The sequence below is a fragment of the Trichechus manatus genome, unplaced genomic scaffold, assembly GCF_000243295.1.
Source record: "Trichechus manatus latirostris isolate Lorelei unplaced genomic scaffold, TriManLat1.0 scaffold00233, whole genome shotgun sequence".
Lineage (NCBI taxonomy): Eukaryota > Metazoa > Chordata > Mammalia > Sirenia > Trichechidae > Trichechus > Trichechus manatus.
The window spans coordinates 288,243-314,387 of record NW_004444169.1 but is presented as its reverse complement, the minus strand read 5'-3'; the positions used below and the strand labels follow the sequence as shown (position 1 = coordinate 314,387).

At 45.1% G+C, this 26,145-nt stretch overlaps 1 protein-coding gene across 9 annotated transcripts in view; it reads left to right on the top strand.

Annotated features, from left to right (window-relative positions):
- The first annotated feature begins 1,208 nt into the window (after nucleotides 1–1,208).
- The window catches only part of KDM5C (lysine demethylase 5C), a 68,831-nt gene continuing 43,894 nt past the window's right edge, over nucleotides 1,209–26,145 (top strand). For 5 of the 9 annotated variants that reach the window (XM_023743056.1, XM_023743054.1, XM_023743050.1 and 2 more), the window contains exons 1-14: nucleotides 1,209–1,908; nucleotides 5,764–5,841; nucleotides 8,110–8,232; nucleotides 8,527–8,697; nucleotides 9,231–9,365; nucleotides 10,088–10,211; nucleotides 10,320–10,501; nucleotides 11,493–11,651; nucleotides 13,695–13,814; nucleotides 13,947–14,105; nucleotides 15,016–15,197; nucleotides 15,296–15,458; nucleotides 22,866–22,985; nucleotides 23,096–23,290. In XM_023743056.1, coding sequence (XP_023598824.1) covers nucleotides 1,759–1,908; nucleotides 5,764–5,841; nucleotides 8,110–8,232; nucleotides 8,527–8,697; nucleotides 9,231–9,365; nucleotides 10,088–10,211; nucleotides 10,320–10,501; nucleotides 11,493–11,651; nucleotides 13,695–13,814; nucleotides 13,947–14,105; nucleotides 15,016–15,197; nucleotides 15,296–15,458; nucleotides 22,866–22,985; nucleotides 23,096–23,290 — 2,061 coding nt within the window. In that variant the 5' untranslated portion in view covers nucleotides 1,209–1,758. The remainder of the gene's footprint in view (nucleotides 1,909–5,763; nucleotides 5,842–8,109; nucleotides 8,233–8,526; nucleotides 8,698–9,230; nucleotides 9,366–10,087; nucleotides 10,212–10,319; nucleotides 10,502–11,492; nucleotides 11,652–13,694; nucleotides 13,815–13,946; nucleotides 14,106–15,015; nucleotides 15,198–15,295; nucleotides 15,459–22,865; nucleotides 22,986–23,095; nucleotides 23,291–26,145) is intronic. The other 4 variants (XM_023743059.1, XM_023743052.1, XM_023743058.1 and 1 more) reach the window with 2 other exon arrangements.

Genomic DNA, 26,145 nt, shown 5'->3' with positions numbered 1-26,145 from the left:
TATAGATTATCCTCAAATGCGGTAGATGCCTGATGTACGTGCACAAAGTACTAGTTTGATATGCGTTCAAAATAGTTGCAATAAACCTATTCAGAAACTACTCGAAGAACATACACACAACAAAAATGTACACATAGTAGGAACACAAATGCATATGACAGGGGCTATACACAATAAACAGAGCCCTGGTGGTGCAGTGGTTAAGAGCTTGGCTGCTAACCAAAAGGTCGGCAGTTCAAATCCACTAGCCGCTCCTTGGAAACCCTAGGGGGCAGTTCTAATATGTCCTATAGGGTCACTATGAGTCTGAAGTGACTCAATGGCAGTGGGTTTGGTTTTTGGTATACACAATAGTCAATATACACAGATAAGTTTGATAAGTACACTGTAGGCTCACAAATGGGTAAATAGTTAGGTGTTCCACACAGGAGGCACTAGTAAAGAAAACCAACCTACTTGCTGTGGAATCAATTCTGACTCATGGCAATCCCATGTATGTCAGAGTAGACCTGTACTCTACAGGGTTTTCAATGGCTGATTTTTTGGAAGCAGATTGCCAGGCCTTTTTTCCAAGGTACCTCTGGGTGGACTCAAACCTCCAACCTTAGGGTTAGCAGCTTTAACCATTTGCACCAGAGACTCGAGACACTGGCAGGTAATGGATAAATACGCTGCTGCTAAGTATCCCCTAATTAAAATATACATACGCCCAGGCTTATTTCGTAGGAGTGCACGCCACAAATGTGCACACATTAAAAGTACATACAGAACAGTTGACAGTGTTCATTAAAATGCTAATTGGAAATGACTTTGGGCTAAGAACCCATCTCTGAGAGGCCTCTACGTGACCCTGGACGAAATAAATACTTCCTTCCTCTCCTTGGGGCCCAGGATTCTAAAAAATCCACAATCTCGGTGGAGTGAGCAGCCTCCTCCCTTCCTTCTTGTGGAACCTCAAAGCCCCAGAGGTGTCACGACCACCAGAAGCGGTCCCTTGCAATCAAGCACCCGAGACCGCCTTCCGCAGGTCAAAGCGGAGAGAGCGTGGGGGCGAGGAATGCTCCAGAACTGAGGTCCACGAAACGGTGCCATTTGGCCCATCACCCTCCGACACCAGCTCCTTTTCCGGTCTGTCCCCAAAACGCGCATGCGCAAAACTGGCCTTTAAACGTGCACCGCCGACCCATCCGGAAAAAGGATCTGGTAGACGCATTACAACCTTGCTCCTCCGCCGCTGTGGTGGACTATTTTCTCTCAGTCGGGGCGGTGCTTTTGAGTTTCTGCTTCCACTTACGGAACCTACGCCAGCTGATTCAGCTCGTTCCCCAAGGGATGAAGGCTTCCTAGGGTTTGATCTAATGCAGGGTATACGAGGCTAGGAGGGCCACACTGCGGAGGGATCCGGTTTGTTGTGGTGAGGGGACTGGGGGTGGGGGGAGGCTGACAAACTAAGATGGCTGCGGCGGCGATGAAGGCCGCGGCGATTGGGAGGTAACTGGCGGTGAAGGCTGCGGTAGTTGGTAGGCAGCGGCACAGTTTGGAAGGAGAGGAGCGGGACGAAAAGGCAGTAGCAGTAGCGGCAGCCTGAGACTCTCAGAGTACGGCAGCCACACATACCCTAGGCTCTCGGCGGGCGGCGGCCGCCCTGCTTAGGGCCTAGTCTCCGAGCAGTGCCTCGGCCTCCGACAGCGGCGGCGCCATGAGTCCTTAAGGGCGGTCCGAGCCCTCCTGATACTTGGCCCAGCCTTAGGGCCCACCATGGAGCCAGGGTCCGACGACTTCCTACCGCCGCCGGAGTGCCCGGTGTTCGAGCCCAGCTGGGCCGAGTTCCGAGACCCGCTTGGCTACATCGCGAAAATCAGGCCCATCGCCGAGAAGTCGGGCATTTGCAAGATCCGCCCACCCGCGGTAAGGCCCAGGGCCAGTGGTCGCTGGCGACGAGATCGGCGATGGGGGGGACTAGGGTAGCCGGCGGAGAAGTCGGGTGGAGGGCAGCTCAAGGTGCGGGGGAGCGGGGCGGGGGTAGGGGGCTGGGACCGTTGTGGATGCTGCCCAGGTCAGAGAAAGAATGGTGGGGTCAGGGGTCCTCTCGTGATATGAGGTCCACAGTTACCCGGATCAGAGGCACCTCCCCCCCACCCCGGTCTTCACATTCATTGCAGGTGGAGTTCAAGACAAGCATACCTAGTGGGTGGGGTTGAGTTCACAGAGAGGCACCCCGCACATCTCTTAGTTACTGCCAATCGCCCAGGTCAGGGCTGCACTCAATAGGCCGTTCTTCTGTCTGCTGTCATCAGTTCTCTTAAGGAAGGCGGCGTGATGTAGTGGAAAGATCACAGCTCTGAAGGGAGACAGACCTGAGTTCAAAACTCTACTTTGCAGTTTACCAGCTGTGTGACCTTGGGCAAGTAACGTAGTCTCTCTGAGCCTGTGAAATGGGTTTCATGTACTTTGAATGGTTATTGAGAAAATTAGATTAAGTTAGGTAGCATCTGTGTGTAGTAGGCCCTAGATAAGCTGTAATTACTGTGACTGTGAAGATGTTTGATATGGTCATTGATTTGCTCCTAAGTGAGTTGACTCGTTTATTCACACTGCCCCTGCTAGGCCAATCCATTTGTGATAATAGCCTGGTGGACCAGAGTCGTGAAGTCGGTCTTAGAGTCCTCTCCCCTGAGATGGGTTCAGGGAATTATCTCCTTTCTAGTCAGGGCTGAAGATACTGTCAGGGTCTTTTCTGCATATCACCCCCTAGACTCGACTTCCTACTGAGAGGCATGGACCAATCAGCTTGGTGGTGGGTTACGAGTCCTTGGAAGATTTCTACTTTGCTCTGTCCCAGGATGTAGGCGGTCCCAGAGGATAAGGCATTCCTGGGCCCCCACAAACAGAATGTAGCTATAGAAGTTGGCACCCTTGGAACACCTCATTCCCAGAGGTCAGCAACAAAAGGTGTATGTTTGCTCCTAGGCCTGGCTTCAGACCAGGAGAAGTTCCCCAAGGGCTAGGACAAGCTGATGCCTTGCTGGCATGGAGGAGAAATGATATATGGTGTTCAGTGACCACTTGAAATCCCAAGGGCAGGAATTGATTTTGCTGGAACAGGGTGTTCTTCAGTGGATGTCTCCTGACTGGAATGGGATGGGAACCTTCACTCCCACCCAAGGAGGGCGCCACAGACCTCCTTTCCCAACTTGGTACTTTCTGGTGCTAAGCCACAGATCTAGGCTAGTTTCAGATGGATCCTTTGGGAGGTGTTGGGTAAGCCAAGGACTTCTGCAGTATCCTTGTCCTTGGTAAGGGAGTGGCAGTGGGTAGTGAGAGGTCAGAAAGGCTAGCAGAAGGGAGAGGCTGGAGTCCTGGGCAGCCTCAAGGAGGCATTCTCTGAAGTAGTTGGGCAGAACTGTAGGAAAGAGGCATATCTGACATAGTGGGGAGTTGAGGCCTGACATTCCTTTTTTCTATGTTGGACTTAGCTGGGCAAGCTGGCCTCGCGCTGGTGGTGCTACCCTGCCTTGGGGGACCAGGAAGGAGGTGTGTGTGTGGCCAGCAGGGGGCCGTCCTTTGTTAACATTTCTCTACCTCAGCAGTGTGCTTCCTGTAATCCAAGAGACCTGGCTCTCTGGTTTTGTTCTTTTTTTTTTTTCTCTTTCTCCTTCTCTGGGACTACTCCTTTAGACAGCTGGACCTTCTTCTGGCTGGAATTTGAAATTCACTAAAGTGGTGCTTGGGCCCAGAGTGGGAGCCTTTGTGCAGATGAGTACCTGGGAATTGGAGGTTTGCCTGTGGAAGGGAGGTTTGGAATCTGACTTGCTGGGCAGGTGACTGTTATGCTTGGGGAAAATAAGTGGGAGAAGAGTGTTGGTACCTTGAAGTAGGCCCAGGACTCATATCCCACCTTCAAGCTGATTGGTCCTTGCATCTTGCATCAGGTAGTTAACCTTTTTATCACCATATGCTGATAATACTGAACATTTGATACACAACAGTGTGGGACTAAAGGGAGGGTGAGGGAGCTTGGATCCCAGGCTGGAAGGTTTGCTGGACCTTCCCCAACTGTCTGTTGCACCCACAGCTCCTGCTCTAGAAATCCCAGTTCTGCCATTTCCTTTCATGAGTTGCTTGATGTTGCGCTCATTCTTGTCTAGAACTTGACTCAGCAGGAAAGAAGGGTGCATGGAGTTTTGGGTTTGAGGACCTTTTTACCTGGGTTACTTGCCCTAAGGGGAGTGCTCTTCTCTGATGGAAGGCGAGAGGACATGGAACTCTTTTGGGAGCTTGCCTGAGTTTGAGCCATACCATTTTAGCCTACATACTTTTTTTTCTGCCCCCGTTTCACTGTGCACCAGGTGTTTTCTGCCTGCTTCGGATTGGGGGAGGAGTATGTGTGCATGTAAGTGTGAGTTGTTTGGCCACTTTTCTAAAAGTGTGTGTGCAGAAGAGGACAACAGCTTTTTCTTCTGTTTTACTGTTGTCCCCCTCGCTGCCCCATATGAATATGTGTGTGTGTGTGTGTGTGTGTGTGTGTGTGTGTGTGTGTGTGTGTGTGTGTAACTCACTGATAACCTGATGTAGTGCAAAGAGCCTTGGACTGGAGGTCAGAAGACATGGGTACTAGTCTTGACTCTACCACTAACTCAGCATGTAATTTTAAAGAATCATCTTTCTTCTCTGGGTCCCACTTTGCTCATTAGTAAAATGAGGGCGTTGGTCTAGGTTACTCTAGGTTCTTTTCCCCACCCCATCAGGAGCCAGGGCTCCAGGGAGGAGAGGAACGCATGGGAGCTTTGGAGGGCAGCTGGGGAGGGCGCTCTCCATAGCCACCCTTGGGCAGGCAGAACAAGCTCCACTCACCTTTCCCTGACTTCCCTCCCCCAAATCCTCCCATTCTTTGCCACCACAGTCAGGCATCCCAGCATACTCCCCCTCTAAAAAGAAATCCCCCACCAGACTTCCTCTTCTGCCTTTTCCTGTACATGGCAGGTTTATGAGAGAGAACCCACAGGAAGCCTTCCAGACCCAGTGAGTGATGCAGATTCTTACTCCCTGTTCCTTGCTCTTTCCTACAGTGTCTATCTCAGGCCTTTTAAACTGAGAGAACAGACATTAAAGGCCCAAACCTTTAAATCCTGCCAGAATTGGAGCTGAGCTACTCTATATGTGTGTTGGGTGGTGGGATCGGCCTTAGATGTCAACTCTTAATGATGATGCCTTTGAATAACGTTTTCATTTGAAAACCAGTTTAATTTTCCATATCAGTCTTGCGAGGAAGTTAAGGCAAGACTTCATATTCCTACCTTGCAGATGAGAAAACAGGCTTTGAAAGGTAAAATCCTATAGCTAGTAGTATGTAGTAGAGCTAGAACATGAACCCAGGACTCTGACTCCAGATTCTGTCCCAGTACTTTTAGACTGAGTGTTTTACCAGCACATCCCTAGGGGATGAGGGTTAATGTGGGTGTAGGGAATGTTTAGGGTTCACTGTTTGGGGCCCCATCTCTTTATTTCTTGAGAGCCTGGCATTGTACTATTGGGAGGGACTCGGGAGAAATTTCCCAGGGCATGTGCATGAGGCCTTGTATATGTACTTGAGGGGCTGCTAGGCCCTGTTTTGAGTTCTGAGTGGTGGGTTGGGCTTTTGCCAGATTAAAGGGTCTGGGATGGCTGGAGGTCTGAGAAGGCGTGAATGGGATGCTGAGCTGCTTTTGGTACCCTATGGTCTTGCACTATGCACCCAAGTCCTTTTCCCTTCTACCGTTTCAGGACTGGCAGCCACCCTTTGCTGTGGAAGTAGACAACTTCAGGTTTACCCCCCGAATCCAGAGGCTGAATGAACTAGAGGTAAGAAGACTAGCAGCTGGTGGCGAGGTGGGGAGAATGAATACCTGAACTGTGATTCCACTTCCCTCATGCCCTCCGTGGCTAAGGTGCTTTACCGAACTAGGCCTTTATTCTCTCGTCTATGAAATTGCATCTCTTTAGCGTGCCCAGGGTATGAAGGAATCATCGGAGCTCTGAATATAACCAAGAGCAGTGACATTTAGTTTCTCTGAACAAAGGTTTGCTATTTCTGAAGCTCCCCTGTCAACCAACCTATCCTACCTGGTTCGACAAAAGGGAGATATGGTGCTGGCTGAGAACTTTCTCTCTAGGCCACTGAATGTGGCCACATTTATCCAATTCATTCATAACCCTGTGCTTTCTACCTTCCATCCGTGTTGTTTGGTAACATGGCAGGTCAGGTAGATGGATGGCAACAACACAAGAACTGGTCTGTGTGGAGGCTGGAATTGTTAAAAACTTGGGCAGGGGATCAGGCAGGTAGAGTTTGCCCTCTCCCTTTTGTTCCGTATAGGAAGTCTAGGCCGTTTCCAAGAGTAGGTAGGGTTCTTCACTAAGGGCTTAAGAATGCCCTGGGGTAATGAGAGTGGGTGCCCTAAAGCCAGTTCCAGGTAAGGTCCTGGAGTTTTCCATGAAAGATATAGGTTAGAAGAATGCTACCACGTCGTCCTCCATTAATTATTATGTATCCACAAGCCTTAGTAGATGTTCTGGGGTGATGGTGGGAGTGGGGGGTGGAATTAGGCCTAGCTGAACATTCACGACTTAAAAGCTTCCATGTCTTCTAGACTAGAATTTCTCAACCTTGGCACTATTGACATTTGGGGCCAGATAATACTTTGTTGTAAGGAGTGTCCTATGCATTGTTGGCTGTTTATCAACATCGCTGACTTCTACCTGTTAGATGCTAGTATCATCCTCTTTGAGTTCTGACAACAAAAACTGTTGTAAGATATCTCCAAATGTCCCCTGAGGGACAAAATTGCCCCACATTGAGAACCACTGTTCTAGACTCAGTCTAGGTGCTGTTTTGGTCAGGGCGAAAGTCATGTCTGGTAGAGGGTACAACTTCCTTAAATATATCTGACCAAGCTTATGGCGGTATAGCTAGGGCAAGGTATAGCCTAGCACGGGACAGGGGCAGGATTTCTAGAGGGATGGTGATGGCTAATTGTGGGGGAGTGGGGGAGCAGGGATGAGGCCAAGGCCAGAAAGCTAAGGGCTGAGGTGGAAGGAGTAGGGTTTCTGGACCCTGAGGGGTTCCCACAGCCAAGGAGCCATAGGTCATTTCCACAAACAGATCTTAGTTTTCCTCATTTATGACACAGAAAGGATAATTGTCCTAATGGGACCAGGGCAAGACAGTGAATAGTAGTAACTATCTAGTTTCCCCTAGGACCAGGCCCTCTGACCAGGATGAGGAGGTGATAGGCTTGGGGCCTTTAGGAGCCCTTCTTGGGACACTGAGATTTCAAGGAAGCATGGTACATGCCTTGTTCCTGGGATCTTTGGCCTACATTGGGTCCTGAGTTGGCCAGGTGCCAGTGCTACTTCGGTGCACTATCTTTTAGTCCTTTAGGCCAACCTGTCTATAGCATGCGTTCTTACTCTTCAGCCACCATGGACTAAGTTTCATGGTGCATAGAAAGAGATGAATGTGTTCTTCTGGAGCCTTCGTTCTCTAAAACATGCCTAGAGCTTAGATAGAATTCTGATGTTTCCAGAGGGTCTTCACTGTTTTTCTCATTAAGTCCTCACCCCTCTAGGGTAAGTGGACTGGGCAGTTATTTTATTCTCCTTTTATAAATCAGAAAATAGGTATCCAAAGTGTGGAACTGATTTGTTCAAGACTCTACAGCAAATTAGTAGCAGAGGAAAAGTCAATACTTAAGTTATTCAACACCCAGATCTCCTAGTACTTGCTGTGTGACATAACCACTCTGAGCCTCTGTTTTCTCATCCGTGAAAGAGATAATAATACTTATACAATCCTGTCAGAGAGATTGAGAGAGAATGTATATAAAGTTTTGGATGTTGTGCCCTTCTCTGTTTTGGGACCTTGGGCTTACCTGATTGACTAGAAGGTACCAGAGGTGAGAGTGTAGGTGCGATAAGCACTACCTAGAGCCTGGGATCCAGTTCATTGGGAGAGGCGCTGGGTAATGTAGGTGGGCTGTACCCTTTCTCTTCCCCTGAGATTGTGCCAGAGACAGGCAGGAGTCAGATCCTGGTAAGGCGGCCAGCCTTTTTGAGTCATTTCTTCCCCAGGCCCAGACAAGAGTGAAGCTGAACTACTTGGATCAGATTGCCAAATTCTGGGAAATCCAGGGCTCATCCTTAAAGATTCCCAATGTAGAACGGCGGATCTTGGACCTCTACAGCCTCAGCAAAGTAAGAATAGGTTTTTCTCAGTGCCCCCCACCCCCAATAGCCTTGGTTTTCTGCCCCCCCACCCCTTGGTTTGGATATTGGGTCGCTGGGCTGCAGTAGAAGGGGTATAGCCTGGCAGCACACAAGCTATCATCAGAATTTCTTAGTGTCTCTTGGTGCTGGTGGTTGGGAGGGAGGGGGGTAGCCCCCAGTGACGTGAGGAGCTAGAGTTGTCCTCATTGACTTTTCTACAGGCCTACTCCGTCTTATATATACACACAGCACATCCATGTCCCTTCCTGCTTGTCCTTTCAGATCGTGGTGGAGGAAGGTGGTTATGAAGCCATCTGCAAGGACCGTCGGTGGGCCCGAGTGGCCCAGCGCCTCAACTACCCACCAGGGAAAAACATTGGCTCCCTGCTACGCTCCCACTATGAACGCATCGTTTATCCCTATGAGATGTACCAGTCTGGAGCCAACCTTGTGGTAAGGACACCAGGCTGAGGTGGAGGGAGGCTTTACCCCCAGCTACATTTTCCACACTTACTCTTAATGGAACTGGTTCAGTGGACTAGAGACCTGGGAGCTAAACTTATCCTTTCCTAGTGTTGCTTATAATCTTCCCACACTGCTGAGGGTCAGAGGTCCTGGAGTTATTTGGTCTTTATGGTCAGTCTGCTCTCCATTATGAGACAACGTGTTAGCTAATAGAGAAATTCAAAGGAAGGAGAGATGTTTTGGGCTGGAGAGGTCTGGAAAGAGATGGGTCTAGTGTGGTTGGGGAGAAGGTTGTGGGGGGAAGTGTTTGGAAGAAGGAATAACATAAGCAAATGTACTGAGAAGAATTCCCAGAGTGTATGTGGTGTCAGTGAGGAAGACTAGTTGAGCAGTGGCTATTGGTGTGGGCCAGGTGAGTGGAACCACAACTTTGGTTGCCACTGGGTAAGGGTAAAAGGGAAGCCCTTGCTGTTTGGGGCTGGAGCTCCATGCCCTGACCCTTACCCCTCATCTTTACCCAGCAGTGCAACACACGTCCATTTGATAATGAGGAGAAGGACAAGGAATACAAACCCCACAGCATCCCCCTTCGACAGTCTGTGCAGCCTTCCAAGTTCAACAGCTATGGCCGGCGGGCCAAGAGACTGCAGCCTGATGTGAGTACTCCCTTCTATCTTAGGGCTTCGGAGGTGGAATGAGTTTTCTCCCTCCCTCTGGCCAAGGTTGTGTCCCCATTCCACTATCCCTTTTGTCAGTTCTCTTGAGTTTTTCTGAGCATTAGTGTGCCTCTCTACCTTCACTTTTTGCTCTTTCCTCCACCTCAGCTGAGCATCTGAGCTAGCTCTTGATCTGTCAGTACAGTATCTGTATGTCTGTCCTTCTTGTCTGTCTTGTTCCTTTCCTGATTCACTCTGCTTATAGAAGTAAAACTTTTCTGTCTCTTTATACCTATATCTTACCTCCAGGCAGAGGTTTATATGCCAGGCATTATTCTAGGCACTGGGGATACAACAGGACAAGACAGACACTGTCCCTGGGCTCATTGAAGCATGTAGATCATATTAGTCACTACCATTTGTTGAATGCTTACTCTATGCCAAGCACTGTTACTTTTTTTTTTATATATTTTATCTCCGGTTCCCTCATAACTTTATAAGGTAGGGGTTAATGTTCTCATTTTACAGTTGAGAAAACTGAGATCTCGTCCTAATTCCTTTCCAAGAGAGGGCTGAAGAGGGAGCTCACTTTGCCCTGGCCTGCCTATGCCTCAGCCCCTGGCATGAGCCCAGGTGATATATAGTCTGAGCTATTGTTCTTTTATGATGGGGCAGTCTGCCCCAGATAGCAGTCTTAATAACATTGCCTTCTTTCTTCGCAGCCGGAACCCACAGAGGAAGACATTGAAAAGAATCCAGAGCTGAAGAAGCTCCAGATCTATGGGGCAGGACCCAAGATGATGGGCCTGGGCCTCATGGCCAAGGATAAGACTCTGCGGAAGAAAGGTGAGGCTTAACAGGCTAAGGCATTGTGAAGGTTGGACTCACCTGGGGAGAGGAGGCAGGGCCCTAACTGTCTCGGACCTGTACTTTAGAGCTGCTTTTCTCTCCCAGATAAGGAAGGGCCTGAGTGTCCCCCCACTGTGGTGGTGAAGGAGGAGTCTGGAGGGGACGTGAAGGTGGAGTCAGCCTCACCCAAGACCTTCCTGGAGAGCAAGGAGGAGCTGAGTCACAGCCCAGAGCCCTGCACCAAGATGACCATGAGGCTGCGGAGGAACCACAGCAATGCCCAGTTTGTAAGGACCCAGCCCTGACTTCCTAATGCTCTGCTTCTCGTCCCTTCAGCAAGCATTTCCCCATCATGGCACTGGACCAGGTTGCATTAAGCAGAAAAGTGGGCCTGGTGGGCCTTGGCTTCATGTAGCTCACTTAAGTGGGGAAACAAGGCCAACTCACATGGAACAAAGAACAAGAAAGGGTGATCAAGTGCTGTCAACATGAAGTGCTGGAAGGGTCCAGAGGAGACTCACTCTCCATTGCTTCAGGATAAAGGCTAAGCTCCTCATTACCATGCATGATCCAGTCCCTGCTGACCTCTAGCCTCATTTCCCAGCACTGCCCACCTCACTCCTCTGCTATAGCCACACTGAACTACTTATAGGTATGTTCATTTTTTCCTCTGAGACATTCCGTGCTCTTTAATTCCCCATGCTTTACACATGCTTTTTTTTCTGCCTTGAATACTTTCCCCCTGCCCCTCTGCCTCATTGCCAAACTTGAGTTTGCCCTCAGGTTTCAGCCAGTTTCAAGTGTTACCTTTTCAATGAAGTCTTTTCTCAAGGCTGTCTCTCCCTTTCTCCAGCTGGTTTGAGTGCTTCCTTCTCTAGGCTCCTACAGTACCCTTTATGCGCTGCTACTGGCAGTTTTCACTCTGTGGTTTTAATTTTTATGAGCATGTATTTCTAGAGTTCTGTGTACTCTTAGAAGGCAGAAACCATGTCTTATCCATCTCTGTGACCGGGGAGTCTAGCATAGTGCTGTATATGTAGGTGTTCAGTAAGTTTATTGAACAAATGATTGTATGATAAAGAGCCTACTCTCACAGCTCTGCAGTTAAACTCCAGACCTAGTATGAATAGCCTGTCCAAGGACCATGACTGATCCAGCCAGCAAACAGTGGGTTTGTAATGGAGAGCTCTGTGGACTGGGGTACTGTCTGGAGGGGCCCGATGTTTGAAGGCTGGACAGGGTTTCGGTTGATGAACTTTTGCTTCCCTCCCCTGGCAGATCGAGTCATATGTATGCCGGATGTGCTCCCGAGGGGATGAAGATGACAAGCTCTTGCTGTGTGACGGCTGTGATGACAACTACCACATTTTTTGCCTGCTGCCTCCTCTACCTGAGATCCCCAAGGGTGTCTGGCGGTGCCCAAAGTGTGTCATGGCGGTAAGGCCCCCCCAGCCCCAGTCCACATATGCCTCATAGGGTGTCCTTGTCTTCCTTCATCTGGCCTTGTTGAGGGCTGCTTCCTAGCTCAGTCACAGTCTTATGTTTTAGGTGCCTGGGGTGAGGCTAGGCTGGGCAGAGCTTTCAGGGAAAGAGGAGGAAGAGGAGACTCACCTTTTGCTTCTGTCCTCTGGGAGCTCCCAGACTACCTGGGGAGGCAAGATTTATGATTAGACAGACTGTATGTGATGACGTACAACCAGATGCTAAATTGTGCGTTGGAAATTCTGAGGTGTAGAAGTTCAGAGAAGAGGAAAATGACTAAGGGCAGTAATCAGAGAAGATGTCAGGAATGAGATTTGAAGGGCAGGAATATTAAGAAAACGTTGTTCTTTTGATTGCCACATTTTTTGTCTTGTTTTTTAGAATGCTTAGAAAATAGAAAAATGATCTATCATCCTACTACCTGTTAATATAGTCTGATATTTTTTTCTTATCTTTTTTCTGTTGCATATTTAGAACTATCTTTAACAAGTTTGGGATCTTACATGTTTTCATTTGTTATTTCATTATCATTTTTCTGTGTTAAATTTATTCACAAGTATGATTTTTTTCTTTTAGGAGATACATGACAGTCCATCACACAGATATAATATTTGTTTAGTTGTTTTCCTCTTACTGTGACATTTGGATTGGTTTGCAATGATGTAAACTTTTAACTAGTGAGCCCTGGTGGTGCAGTGGTTAAGCACTTGGCTACTAACCGACAGGTGGGCATGGTTCAAACCCACCAGCGGCTCTGCAGGAAAAAAGACCTGGCGATCTGCTCCCATAAAGATTTCAGCCAAGGAAACCCTATGGGGGCAGTTCTATTCTGTCACATGGGGTCACTATGAGTCAAAATTGACTAGATGGCACCTAACAACAACACAACAGCAGACTTTAATTAGGAGAGGTATTTCAGACTGGGGTTGGAGAAATGGCAGGAGCAAAGGTACACAGGGGAGAACGTATCTAGTGTGGGTAGGGGCAGTGAGGAGAACAACTGAAGTGGCAGTGAAGTCTAAGGCCTGGGAAGTTTGGCAGGGATGTTTCATGAGTGGCCTACCTTCATCCAAATTCTGGGTGCTTCTACCTTTGTCTCTGTGTTTCTGGACCCAGAAACCTTATCTTAAGGCCTCAGCTATGGTCATGGAGACTGAGTGTGCAAGTTCATGTGTAAACACACACAGACACACAGATGAGGAAAGAGATCAGAGCAGTACATAAGGGCCTTGGTAGTGGAAGTTCCAGTGGGAGGAGTTTGGATACAAACGGTATCGTGGACAAGGAAGACTGCCACCTTTCCTTGGCTCTTTTCCCTAAGTGGTTGTGGGCCAGTGAACCAGACTGACATTTATTTTTCAGAAATGAGCAGGTTATGTGTCTTACTCTGGGGTACACACAATTCTGATTTAAAACTATGAACAGAGTGAGGTAGATCCACATTCTGTCTTCTGAGACAATTTAAAAGAACAGTGTAGGGTTGACGCTGTAGAATCTGCTGCCTCAGTTCATTTTCCCAGGCCTGTAGTTCCAGTCTAGGCATAGGAATGCTTCCCTGAACACCCTGTATGAACTCACATTTTAGCTAGAGAGAAAAATGGTGGCAGAAGAGCATAGGAGAGTCCATGGTTTAGATGGTAAAGTCCTAAAGGAAGAAACAGTCATGGGCTGTGGTGATGAGGGAAGGCTTCCTGGAGGCTGTGGGACTGGAGTTGGGATTTGAAGTATCAGTGAAAGAAGTTGGAAGAGGACATTCCAGTAGGGAGAATCTGTTTGAGCAAAAGCATGGTAGAAATGTATGTGGGGAATGAAAAAACTAATTTAACTGAAATGATAGGAGCAAAAGGTGGAGGTATAAAATTGAAGCCTACCTCAGGAGCCTAGTACAGAGCTAGGGTTGTTCTCCCTCCCTACTCCTACCTCATATTCCAGTTCCACTGTTAAGGATTCTCCACTTCTTGCCTCTGCCTTGGTGACATGTTCTCTTTTGAGTTTCAGGAGTGTAAGCGGCCCCCTGAAGCCTTTGGCTTTGAGCAGGCTACCCGGGAATACACACTGCAGAGCTTTGGCGAGATGGCTGACTCCTTTAAAGCTGACTACTTCAACATGCCCGTGCACGTAGGTGATGGAGGGCTGGGGTAGTACTGGGGCCAGGGTTGTAGGTGTTGGTGTCTGATGGTCTCAGTCCTCTTGGGACAGTGGGTCCAGGATATGATAGTCCACAGTTATCTGCAACCCCTGTTCCCCCAGATGGTGCCCACAGAACTTGTGGAGAAAGAGTTCTGGCGGCTGGTGAATAGCATTGAAGAAGATGTGACTGTTGAGTATGGAGCTGACATCCATTCCAAAGAATTTGGCAGCGGTTTCCCTGTCAGTGACAATAAGCGGCATCTAACTCCTGAGGAGGAGGTGAGTGGATGATTTATGGTTATATGTCAGCTGGGTGAGTTTAGGCAACTCATTTAATATCTGAAAAACTCAGTATTGCTGTAATATGGGGATAATTACGTCTGCCTTACATGATTGCGGTGAGATGAAATGGTGCATGTAAAGAATACAGCCTAGCACTTGGTATGTGCAGACATAAGGTTGGTTCTTTCACCTCTCTGAGCCTACCTCTTTATCTGTAAGATGGGGACAACATCTACCTTGTAAATTTGTTATAAGAGTTAAATGAGAAGGTATGTGAAATGCCTGGCAGGGTGCCTGGCTCCATTCATAAGAAATGTTCAGGGACTGGGTTTGTATCCGCAGGAAAAAGTGAGGACCCAGGTCTACCTCAAGGGAAAAGTGTCTTTTGGTTCATAGCAGTGTTTTGTTTTTTCCAGATGTCAGGGGTCAGGGAGGGGGTGGGGTGGCTGCTCTGTTACTACTGTTGTTGTTTGTTTATTTATTATAATTTATTTTGTTGTTGTCGAGAATATACACAGCAAAACATGTACCAATTCAACAGTTTCAGCAGGTACAATTCAGTGACATTGATTACATTCTTCGAGTTGTGCAAACGTTCTCACCCTCCTTTTCTGAGTTGTCCTCATAAACTGCCCACTGAGGTTTCTATCTAATCTTCAAGTTGCAGAGCAAGGGTTTTTAATTTGTAGGTATTTTGATGGTAAGTGTATCTGTAATCTCCCTGAAATTGAACGTAAAATTTTGTGTGTGTATACTTTTAGGGAGAGCAAACCTATAATATTGCTTAGATGTTTCAAAAAGATCTGTGACCTCAAAATTAAGGTTCCCAGGCCAGAGCAAATAACTTAAGATCTTCGTTCCCTTAGCATAATCCTCATCCCCTTTCTGCAAATACCTGACCTGACAGGAGTATGCTACCAGTGGTTGGAACCTGAATGTGATGCCAGTATTGGAGCAGTCAGTACTGTGCCACATCAATGCAGATATCTCAGGCATGAAGGTGCCGTGGCTCTATGTGGGCATGGTTTTCTCAGCATTTTGCTGGCATATTGAGGATCACTGGAGTTACTCCATTAACTACCTCCACTGGTAAGTGGGGCCCTGAGGGGCCAGGGAGGCAGTCAGGGCAGGCTCCCTGCATGACCATGGATGTGACCACTCTGTGTGTCCCCTTTCTGCTTGGGCAGGGGTGAGCCAAAGACCTGGTATGGAGTACCCTCGCTTGCAGCTGAACATTTGGAAGAGGTGATGAAGAAGCTGACACCTGAGCTGTTTGATAGCCAGCCTGACCTCTTGCACCAACTTGTCACCCTCATGAATCCCAACACCCTCATGTCCCATGGTGTGCCGGTGAGTGCCCAGGAAACAGGGACAAGGAGTAGTGTGTTAGTTTCCTAGGGCTGTTGTAACAAAGTACCACAAATTGGGTGACTTGTAAGAGCAGAAATTTATTGTCTCACAGTTCTGGAGGCTAGAAGTCTGAATTTTGAGTGTTGTCAGGGTCATGCTCTTTCCGAAGTCTGAAGGGGAAGATCCTTTTTTGTCTCTCCTAGCTTCTGGTAGCCCCAGGCATTCGTTGACTTGCAGCTGCAGCAGTCTCTGCCTCTGTTATCACATGGTGTTCTTCCCTCTGTGTGTCTGTTGGTGTCTCTTCTCCTCTTTATAAAGACACCACTCATTGGATTAGGATCCACTCTACTGCAGTATGACCTCATGTTAACTGATAACATCTTCAGAGAGCCCATTTCCAAACAAGGTCACAATCAAAGGTACCAGGGGTTAAGACTTCAACATATCTTTTTAGGGGACACAATTCAATCCATAACAGGTAGAAATAATTTAGTGCTGTCCTTTGTGGTGGTGGTAGTTGTCATCTGGAATCTTTCCCCTTTCTCATTCCCGGTCTATATTAGTCGGACTGTATGTTTGACCACTCTAGTAAATCTGTTGCCATCAAGTTGATTCCAACTCATGGTGACCCCACGTGTTACAGAGTACAACTGCTCCATAGGGTTTTCTTGGCTGTAATCTTTATGGAAGCCTATTGCCAGTTCTTTCTTCTACAGTGCCACTGGGTGGGTTCGAACTGCCAACCTTTAGGTTAAGAGTCAAGTGCAAACTATTTGCACCACCTAGGGACCTTTTCCACTCTAATAGATATTCAAAATAATAGTGGCTAGTTATACAGTGTGATGGTGAGCCCTGTGGGCCATGTGATTGAGGGTAACACCTTAAGGATGGCTTATTATTCTAGCCAGTAGAAGAGGGAAATGGAAACACTGGTTAAATGCCCTTAACTTATAAGGGCACACATCACTCATCTCCTGTTAGTCAAAACGTAGTCACATGGCCACGTCCAGCTGCAAGGGAAACTGGGAAATGTGATTTTTATTCTGAATGGTCATGTACCAGCTACAAATTGGAGGTCATGTTATTATGAAAGAAGGCAAGAATGAATATTGGGGGACAACTGTCAGTCTCTTTCACACTTTCTGTACTGTTATCTTTCACAGAGCAGTGAGTAGGTCTTTTTACTTAACAATTTAAAAGTTGAACCCAGAGACCTGGTCTATTCTCTGTGTATTTCTCTCCCACCCTATAAAATGTATGCTGGGTAGACAGCCTGGCTTACCTGTTAGGGAATTTCTAGTATTGATCAGCGTCGACCAATTTATTTGGCGTGGGTCTTAAAACAGCCTGATCCACAGTCTTGAAGGAGTAGTAAGTAGTACATTCTCCATCTCTGCTTCAAGTCTTACTCCGTACTACTTCTGTCTATTCCCATCTATCCCCTCTGGCCTTGGCCACCCTGCCACTTAGTCTAATACATGGAATATTATAGGCAATCAGTAAATATTGAATTACTGTCTGAGATAACCCTGGGCATCTGAACAGTAGGACCTTGACTAGAGCAGTGTTTCTCACCTGAATTTCTTCTTACCTTCATATTGTTTTGATGTACTATACACCCTAAGAGTACCATTTTTTTTTATTATACACTTCAGTGATGTTTAACTGAGGTTGGGAATATCCAGGGAATTGGACAGGGAAAGGCATCCTACAACAGTTCAGGCAACTCTCCTCCACTCAGAAAGGGATATTCTTTTCCCTCTTTCTTTTACCCATTTAAGAATTACTGGACTCGAGATGTTGAGACGATCAAGGACCTTCCACTTATGCTGCTTCACAAGTACACATGTAGTCTGACCTTTCCTCATATGCTGCTTTTCCTGACCCATAGCACAGCATCCAAAAAAAAAAACCAAACCCGTTGCCATCAAGTCCATTCCAACTCATAGCTACCCTATAGAACAGAGTAGAACTGTCCCATAGGGTTTCCAAGGAGCGACTGGTGGATTCAAACTGCCAACCTTTTGGTTAGCAACTGAGCACTTAACCATTGTGCCACGAGGGCTCCAAGATTGTCATGGAGCTGTTCAATTCTTACCTTTTTAAAAAACAAAAAACTTTATCACAGACTTTTAAACACACGTTCTTTGTTTCTACTTCCACATCATTTCTCCCGCTTGGCACACCAGCTTCTCTGGCCAGCTGCTGCTTCACCACCCTGCCTTCTATCTGCCCTGCCCCTTCTATAGGTAGTTCCCAGCATCTTCAGTCTCTTTGGCCTTGGCAATATCCCCCCAATCCAAGGCATCTGTGATTTCCGTGTTCTTACGCTGGCATGCTGCAGTTTAGCCAGCTGGAACTCCCTCTGAGCTATCTTCTAGCCTCTTCTCTGGGGCCTCCTTTGGTGGGAGAAGGCCATTTCTTTTTATAGATACATAATATATCATTTTTGTTAAAAAGAAACATGACCCGTTTCCATAAAATGGAAAATAGAGAAGTCATCCGTATTCCCTCTACCCTGAATACCTCATTATGTTTCCCTATTGTTTTTCTATGTGAATTTTGATATAGCAGTAATCAGTGTGTGAATTTTATCATCTGTTTTGTAAGTTTCATAGCCTAGAACTGCACTGTCCAGTTCGGTAGCCGCTAGCCACATATAGCTATCAAGTACTTGAAATGTGACTAGTCCCAACTGAAAGGTGCTGAAATCCTGTATACATTGGATTTCAAGTTAGTACGAAACAAAGAATGTAAACTATCTCATTAATAATTTTATATACCAATTACACATTGAAATGATAACGTGAATATGTTCCGTTAACTAAAATGTATTGAAGTTAATTTCACCTGTTTTTAATGTGGCTACTGGAAAATTTAAAATTACATATGTGGCTAGCATTATATTTGTATTGGACAGTGCTGGTCTGGGATGATTTTTATTTAATTACTATGTAATATTTATAACCATCCTTTTTTAAAAGCCACTTTAGTGCAGTATAATTTACACAGTAGAAAATTCACCCATTTTAAGTACACAATTCAGTGAATTTCAGAGTTGCATATACTACCACAGTCCAGTTTTACGTATCCATTACCCCAAAAAGATCGCTCATGCCCATTTGTAGTCATTTCCCCATTCTAACCCCAGTCCCTTGGCAACCACTAATTTGCTTTATGTCTGTATAAATTTGCCTTTTCTGGACATTTCATATAAATGAAATCGTGTAATATATGGCTTTTTGTGTCTGGCTTCTGTCACTCTGTTGTTAGCTGCCATCAAGTTGGCGCCTGACTCATGACGACTCCATTCACACCAGGATTGGAGCATTGTGATCCATAGAGTTTTCATTGGCTGATTTTGGGCAATAGATCACTGGGCTGTTCTTCCTAGTCTGTCTTAGTCTAGAAGCTCTGCTGAATCCTGTTCAGCATTAAAGCAGCACTGACAGGGATGGTGGCTGTGCTTAAAGGGCATTGGTCAGGAATCAAACCAGGGTCTTCTACATGGAAGGTGAGAATTCTGCCACTGAACCACTACTGCCCCCATACAGATAATAATGACTTCTAAAATCATGCTGATTATACCATTTAAAAACAAAACTACAATCTTCAGTTCTTCTGTTAACACTGAGATGCTCGCGTCTACTCGTAAAGGATTTATGTTTCTAATCACTATAAAACTTACAATAAGCTACCTAACACCTGAGCTAGTTTTCTTCTTATTCTTTCATTTAGAATAATGTTTTTGAGGTTTATCCACATTTTAGCATGTGTCAGTACTTCATTTTTTCTTTGGCTGAATAATATTCCATTGTATGAATATACCATATTTTGTTTATCTGTTCACCAGCTGATGGACATTTGGGTGGTTTTTTTCCTTTTGGCTATTCATAATTCTCATTTTTAACAGCTGTAGATTGTGAGGTGAGCTTTTCTAAACACCCACATAGAACAGAGTAAAGTGACATTGCCAAAATGAGGGGACAGGTTGAGACGAAGAATCAGGAGTGCTAGGTTCTACTTCTTGTTCTATCTGAGGTTTCTCTGGGACTCAGTTTTCACATCTATAAAATTAAGGCCGGGACTAGATGATTCAGCAATATTTCTAGAGCTACTTATGTGTGCGAGGCCTTTGGTCAGCACCCTGAAGGTAAATAAACTAGTCCCTGCCTTTACTGTGTATGCATAGTTGAGTGGAAGACAGAGATGAGTAAACTAGGGGAGTAAAGTTTAAGAGGTGCTACAAAAGAACAAGAAAACTGGGTCACTTAGGAAGGGGCAGTCGGAAAAGGTTTATAGAGGAAGAATAAGTTTGCCTGTCGGGATGGGATTCAAGTGAGGGGCTCTCAGGAGAGGCATGACATGGTCACATTTGCAGATTTTAGAAAACCATTCTTGTGGTTGATAATGGAGACTCATGCAATAATATAGGCAAGAAATGCTTGTGTTGCCTGTAAGCCGGGATAGATTAGAGAAAAGGAAAATATTGGGGAGGAGACCTGATGTATGACCCAAGTAAATGTGGAGATATGTTCATGAATGGGAAGATTCAATATTATTAGGATGTTAATTCTCTCCAAATTAATCTAGAATCCTAGCAGAGGAGTCATCGGGTTGAAGGGTATAAACATTTTAGGTTCTTGGTATATATTAACAAATTTACTTTCCAGAGAGTAGAATCTATTGATCCCTTTATCAGCAAGGTACCTATTTCACTGTATCTTCACTAGCATTGGAGCCCTGGTGGTGTAGTGGTTAAGAGCTCGGCTGCTAACCAAAAGGTCGGCAGTTTGAATCTACCAGCTGCTCCTTGGAAACCCTATGGGGCAGTTCTACCCTGTCCTATAGGGTCACTGTGAGTCGGAATCGACTCGACAGCAACGGGTTTGGTTTTGGTTTTCACTAGTATTGAATATTCATCTTAAAAAGCTTTGTGAGATAGCTCAGTAAAGATGACTTAAACATACACATGGCTGCTTACACTCCTAGTTGAAACCCCCTAAAATTAAAAAAAAAAAAAAAAATTACAGAGATGGAGGAAAATAAGAATCAATGATTTCAAAACAAAACAAAATTTTTAAACTAGAAAACAGATAGATGAGAAAACTGAGTCTTAAGCCAGTCCTGAGATATCTGAGAACCAATCTGGTTTATACTGCAGAATCCCTGAAAGGTTCAGAGTTGATGGCACCAGGCATTCTGGGGGTAAAGATGGATAGGGTTAAAATAAGAATAGGTTCAAGTCTATAAGAAACTGAGATCTCCTCCCGTGCTGGGCAACTGGGAATCTGACCCTCCATCACTCTAGCAAAAGACGAGATTTATTTTTGAAAAGTTAAAACAGTTTCTGGATTGAGGTCTTCTACGTCCAGTTGAGGATGAAGTTACAGTGAAAATAGCTAGGATACATCTATGTGTTCATAGTGAATGTTGAGCTTCCCAGCCATCTCCCTCCACATGGGTCTTAGAACACTGGCAGCCACACTTTTTTCCTAAAGGCAAGAAATTGGTAGTTTTCTCTGAGGAATCTGACCAGCCTTAGAGGAGAGAACTAACTAGAGTTTCCCAAACTAAATGGCCCAGTCAGATCACCCTGTAGTGAAGCTCACAGATGACAAGCTTATGTACTCAGAGATACCATTTAGTTTTTTTATCTCTTAAATATAAGCAGATAGCCACAGATTAACAGACAACTGAGAAAAACCTATGAAGTGAAAGAGAACCAAACAACCAGAAAAAAAAATCAATTTGGAGAAACAGCAACTAGGTAGGGAGAAGTACACTTTAAAAAAAAAAGGAAAAGAAATCTTAGTATCTTCAGAATAAGCATATGTTGTCAACGTGAAATAAGAACAAGATGCTATTAAAAAGGAACATACCTAAAACCAAAAAGAGCTCTTGGAAATTAAAATCATGATAGCAGAAGTGAAAAACTCAAAAGAAGATTTAGAAGATAAAAAGGAAATCTCCCAGAAAAATAGAATAAAAAGATAAAGATGAAGAAAATTGGAGGATCTGTACAGGAGGTTCAATATTCAAATGATGGGAGTTCTGGAAAGAGAATAGAGAAAACAGAGAATGAAATCATTCGAGAAAATTTCCTAGAACTGAAGGATATAAGTTTATATAATCGAAGAGCCCACCTAGTACATGGATGAAAACAGATCCACACCAAGGGCGTATCTTATGAATTTTCGTATCAAACACTGAGACCAGAAAAATCCTGTAAGTTTCCTGAGAGAGAAAATAAGTTTAATTCAAAGCATTAGGAATCAGAATGGCTTCAGACTTTTCAACAGCAGTACTGGAACTAGAAGATTTAGAGCAATACCTTGAAAATGATTTTCAACTTAGAATTCTATATCCAGTCAAATTATCAATCAAGTGTGAGAGTAGAAAAAGAGACATTTTCACAAAAAAGTTCTTCCCGCTATTTCTCAGGAAGCTCTTGGAAGAAGCTAGAGCACAACAAAGAAATAAGGAGGAAGACATGGGATCTAGGGAACAGGTTTGTCCCAGGAGAGTGATGGTCCAGGGAGGACAGTGGGTCTAGATTGGAACAGATTAGAAGACTCCCTGAGAGACTGCTACAGAAAGGTGAAAGTTGATAGGAGAGAGGAGATTTGGATACTTGTTAGAAGTTTGGGATTAAACCATTAATACTTGCATAGAAAATGATCAAATTGAGAAACAGGAGGCTATTTTTAACATAGTCTAAAAAGAACTGTTGGCCATGGCGTATTTTCTGACTCATGGTGACCCTGTGTGTGTCAGAGTAGAACTGTGCTCCATAGGGTTTTCAGTGGCTGATTTTTTGGAAATAGATCACCAGGCCTTTCTTTTGAGGCACCTGTGGGTGGAATGTAACCTCCAACCTTTCGGTTAACAGCTGAATGCGTTAACTCTTTGCACCACCCAGGGACTCCTAACATAGTCTAAATCTTATGTTATTTAGGGTAACATGAAGGTAACTACAAAAATAATTGGAAGAGGTGAAACTGATTGCCTCTGGGGCAGGGGGAGGGGAGAATGGCAGGGAGGAGTCAGGGCCTGCTGATTCTTGACACTGCATATATGACTGATAAAAGTAAATATTTGTGAAAAAAGCTTTGCTAGTTTAATGAGAAGTATTTTTATAAAAATTACCAGGAAAGTTGAAATATTTTGGTATGTACACTTCCTACTTTTGACTCTCAAATCTTTTAACTGTTATCTGCCAACACAAATCACAAACTTGTGAGCAAAGACCACAGTCCTTTAAGTGTTGGAGGATCTGGGATTCTGTTGTCAGACTGTGTTCCTGAGGCTTTCCTTTGTCTCTTTAAGGACCCTGCACTTAAATCAGGTTTATGCAGACTGTGAAAAATTTCTGTCTCACCAGCTTTGGCTTTTCTTCTTCCTCAGGTTGTCCGCACAAACCAGTGTGCAGGAGAATTTGTCATCACCTTTCCCCGTGCTTACCACAGTGGCTTCAACCAAGGCTACAACTTTGCTGAGGCTGTCAACTTTTGCACTGCTGACTGGGTGAGTTTGGAGTGTTGGTGGACTGGCAGGCAAAAACAGGAGTGTTGTCGTGAAGCTGAGGCACTACGGCCTCCAGATTTGGCCACACTCAACCTTGAACCTGTCCGTAGCTGCCTGCTGGGCGCCAGTGCATTGAGCACTACCGCCGGCTCCGAAGATACTGCGTCTTCTCCCATGAGGAGCTCATTTGCAAGATGGCTGCCTGCCCAGAGAAGCTGGACCTGAACCTGGCAGCAGCTGTGCATAAGGAGATGTTCATCATGGTGCAGGAAGAGCGACGTCTACGAAAGGCCCTGCTGGAGAAGGTGGGTGGTGGGGAGAGTACCCTGGGTCAGGTACCATAGCCTGGTAGACATTGGGGGAGGAAGAAGCAGTACCAAGAAGTAGAAGATGTAGATTCTACTCTTAGGGTGTAGTGAAAAGAACTAGACGCATCTGGGTTGAAAATCACATGCCATTCTCTGCTCTACCATTTACCGGCAACCTTGGGCAAGTTTGTTTGCCTCACTGAGTGTCAGTTTTCCCACCTGAAAAATGGGGATTATGATAATGCTTATGTTTTTGGATAGATGAGTGGATTAAAGATAATGTTTGTTAGATAAGTGGCCCATAGTAGGTGCTCGTATAGCTGCTATTCATCATTATTTAAATAACCCAATAAGACAGACTAGCATATGAAATCCCTGCTGACGATTAGCTGGGCACCTTTTCAAGTTACTTAACCACTCATCGTCTCACTTTCCCACTGTGTAAAATGGGAATAAATACCTAACTTGCAAGGTGGTTGTAAAGCTTGAGCAAGGTGATTTATCTCAGAGCATCTATTACTGTACTTGCAGTGTAGCTGCTGCTGTGCTTATTGATGATATTAATTCATGAAGAAAATGATTGAAATACGGAATATTTCTTAGGAATGCTATTTTAATTCATTCACATGGTTCAACAACTCAAACTAGGGTAATATTACCAAGTAGAAGGAGGTGCTACTTTAATAGATTTCTCATAAGCATATGTCAGTTGTGTGTGTGGATGAGTGAGAGCTACTACAGAGTTATAAAGTCCACTTAAGTCGTTTCAGCCTTCCTCTTAAAGCTCCATGCCTGTCCAATTAGGGATTTGACTTAGTGAGAGTACTCCATAAGATTACAAAGCAATGCTGGTCTTTCCTGCCTGTTTGGGTAATACTTTCTTATTTTAAAGTTCATTTATAACTCTACTGTGAGCTTGGGCTGTAAGGAGAATTGCAGCTACAGTAGGTGTTGGAAGTCTGGGGCTTCTCAGTCTTTGGTGTTAGTTGATGAGGTACTGGGCTTTTCCAGGCATCATTTTCTCTCTGAAATGGATTAGCTCTGTAAGAGCCATTTAGCACTGTTCTTAAATGGTGACTCTGGCTGTTTCAGGCTATGGAAAGGAGCCAGAGCTAGGTGGGGGGAATAGATGTTCTGGTGGCACAGTGGTTAAGCTAACCGAAAGGTCGGCAGTTCAAACTCACCAGCTGCTGCATGGGAGAAAGATGTGGCAGTCTGCTTCCACAAAGATTTACGTTCTTGGAAATCCTATGAGGCGGTTCTTCTCTGTCCTGTAGGGTGGCTGGGTCTGAATCGACTCAATGGCAGTGGGTTTGATTTCTTGGTTTTATCCTGACATTCAGAATATTTTACACTTGGCTCTTGCCTTATTTCTAAGATAAGGAGGGTTTGGGATCCCCCCCAGTATTGAAGTTCTATAAAAGATTGTGTGTGTTTGAGTACTTTTCTGGGGAGAGGACTCATAGTTTGCATCCAATTATCAGAGGAGTCCATGATCCAAAAAAAAAACCACTAATCTTCATTCTTAGAGCATTGTCTGGCTTTGGAGACCAAATTGACTGCAGTCAAATTCTTACTTTGGGTAAGTTACTGACTCTAAGATTTGGTTTCCTCCTTAGTAAAATAAGATAGGTCTGTGAAATAGGTAATTCTTATCTGAAAATTACAGTTAATAACAGTAAATATTTGTTGAGCACTTATTCTAAGTGCTTAGATACTTTTCTAATTCCTTAGTTGCTTTATCTTTGTTATTCCTCATGACAACCCAGTGAGGACTGGTACTGTTATCTCCATTTTACAAGATAAGGAAACTGAAACGGAGAGAGGTTTAAATAATTTACTCAAGATTACACAGCTAATAAGTGGCAGAGCTGAATTTTTAATGTGCAGTGGACTCTTCATATCTTACGTGGGGGATAGGTTTTAGTTTTTAATTATTCATTTTTGTTGTTGTTGAGAATATACACAGCAGAACATAAATACCAATTCAACAGTTCCACATGTACAATTCAATGACATTGTTACATTCATCAAGTTGTGCAACCATTCTCACCCTCCTTTTCCAAGTGAGTCTCATGGCAGAGGAGGCAGTTGTTCATTGAGGCAGTCAGCCACACATTTCATTTCTTCTTCCTGTTCTTGGCTGTCCTTCTTCCTCTGTTGCTCTAGGCGAATAGAGACCAATTGTTGTGCCTCGAATGACTGCTTGCAAGCTTTTAAGACCTCAGGCCCTGTGCAGCAAACTAGGAGGTAGAACAGAAGCACCAAACACGTTATTAGGCCAATTAACTGGGGTGTCCCATGAAACCATGACCCTAACCCACCAAACCAAGGAACCAAATCCCATGAGGTGTTTGGTTGTACATAAGCAGCCTCAGCAGCTACTCTTTTTTGTTTTTTGTCATTGTTGTAAGTATATCTTTTTATTTTATTTTATTTTAGTGTTGTACTTTAAATGGAAGTTTACAATTCAAGTTAGTCTCTCATATCAAAATGTATACATACATTGTTATGTGACCCTAATTGCTCTCCCTATACTGTGACAGCACACTCCTCCTTTTCACCCCTGATTTCCCATGTCCATTCAGCCAGCTCCTGACCCTCTCTGCCTTCTCATCTCACCTCTGGACAGGAACTGCGCATTTAGTCTCATGTATCTACTTGAGCTAAGAAGCACACTCTTCACAAGTATCATTTTATGTCCCATAGTCCAGTCTAGTCTTCGTCTGAATAGTTGGCCTTGGGAATGGTTTTAGTTCTGGGTTGACAGGGAGTCCGGGGGCCATGCTTTCTGGGGTTCCTCCAGTCTCAGACCATTAAGTCTGATCTTTTTACTAGAATTTGAGTTCTGC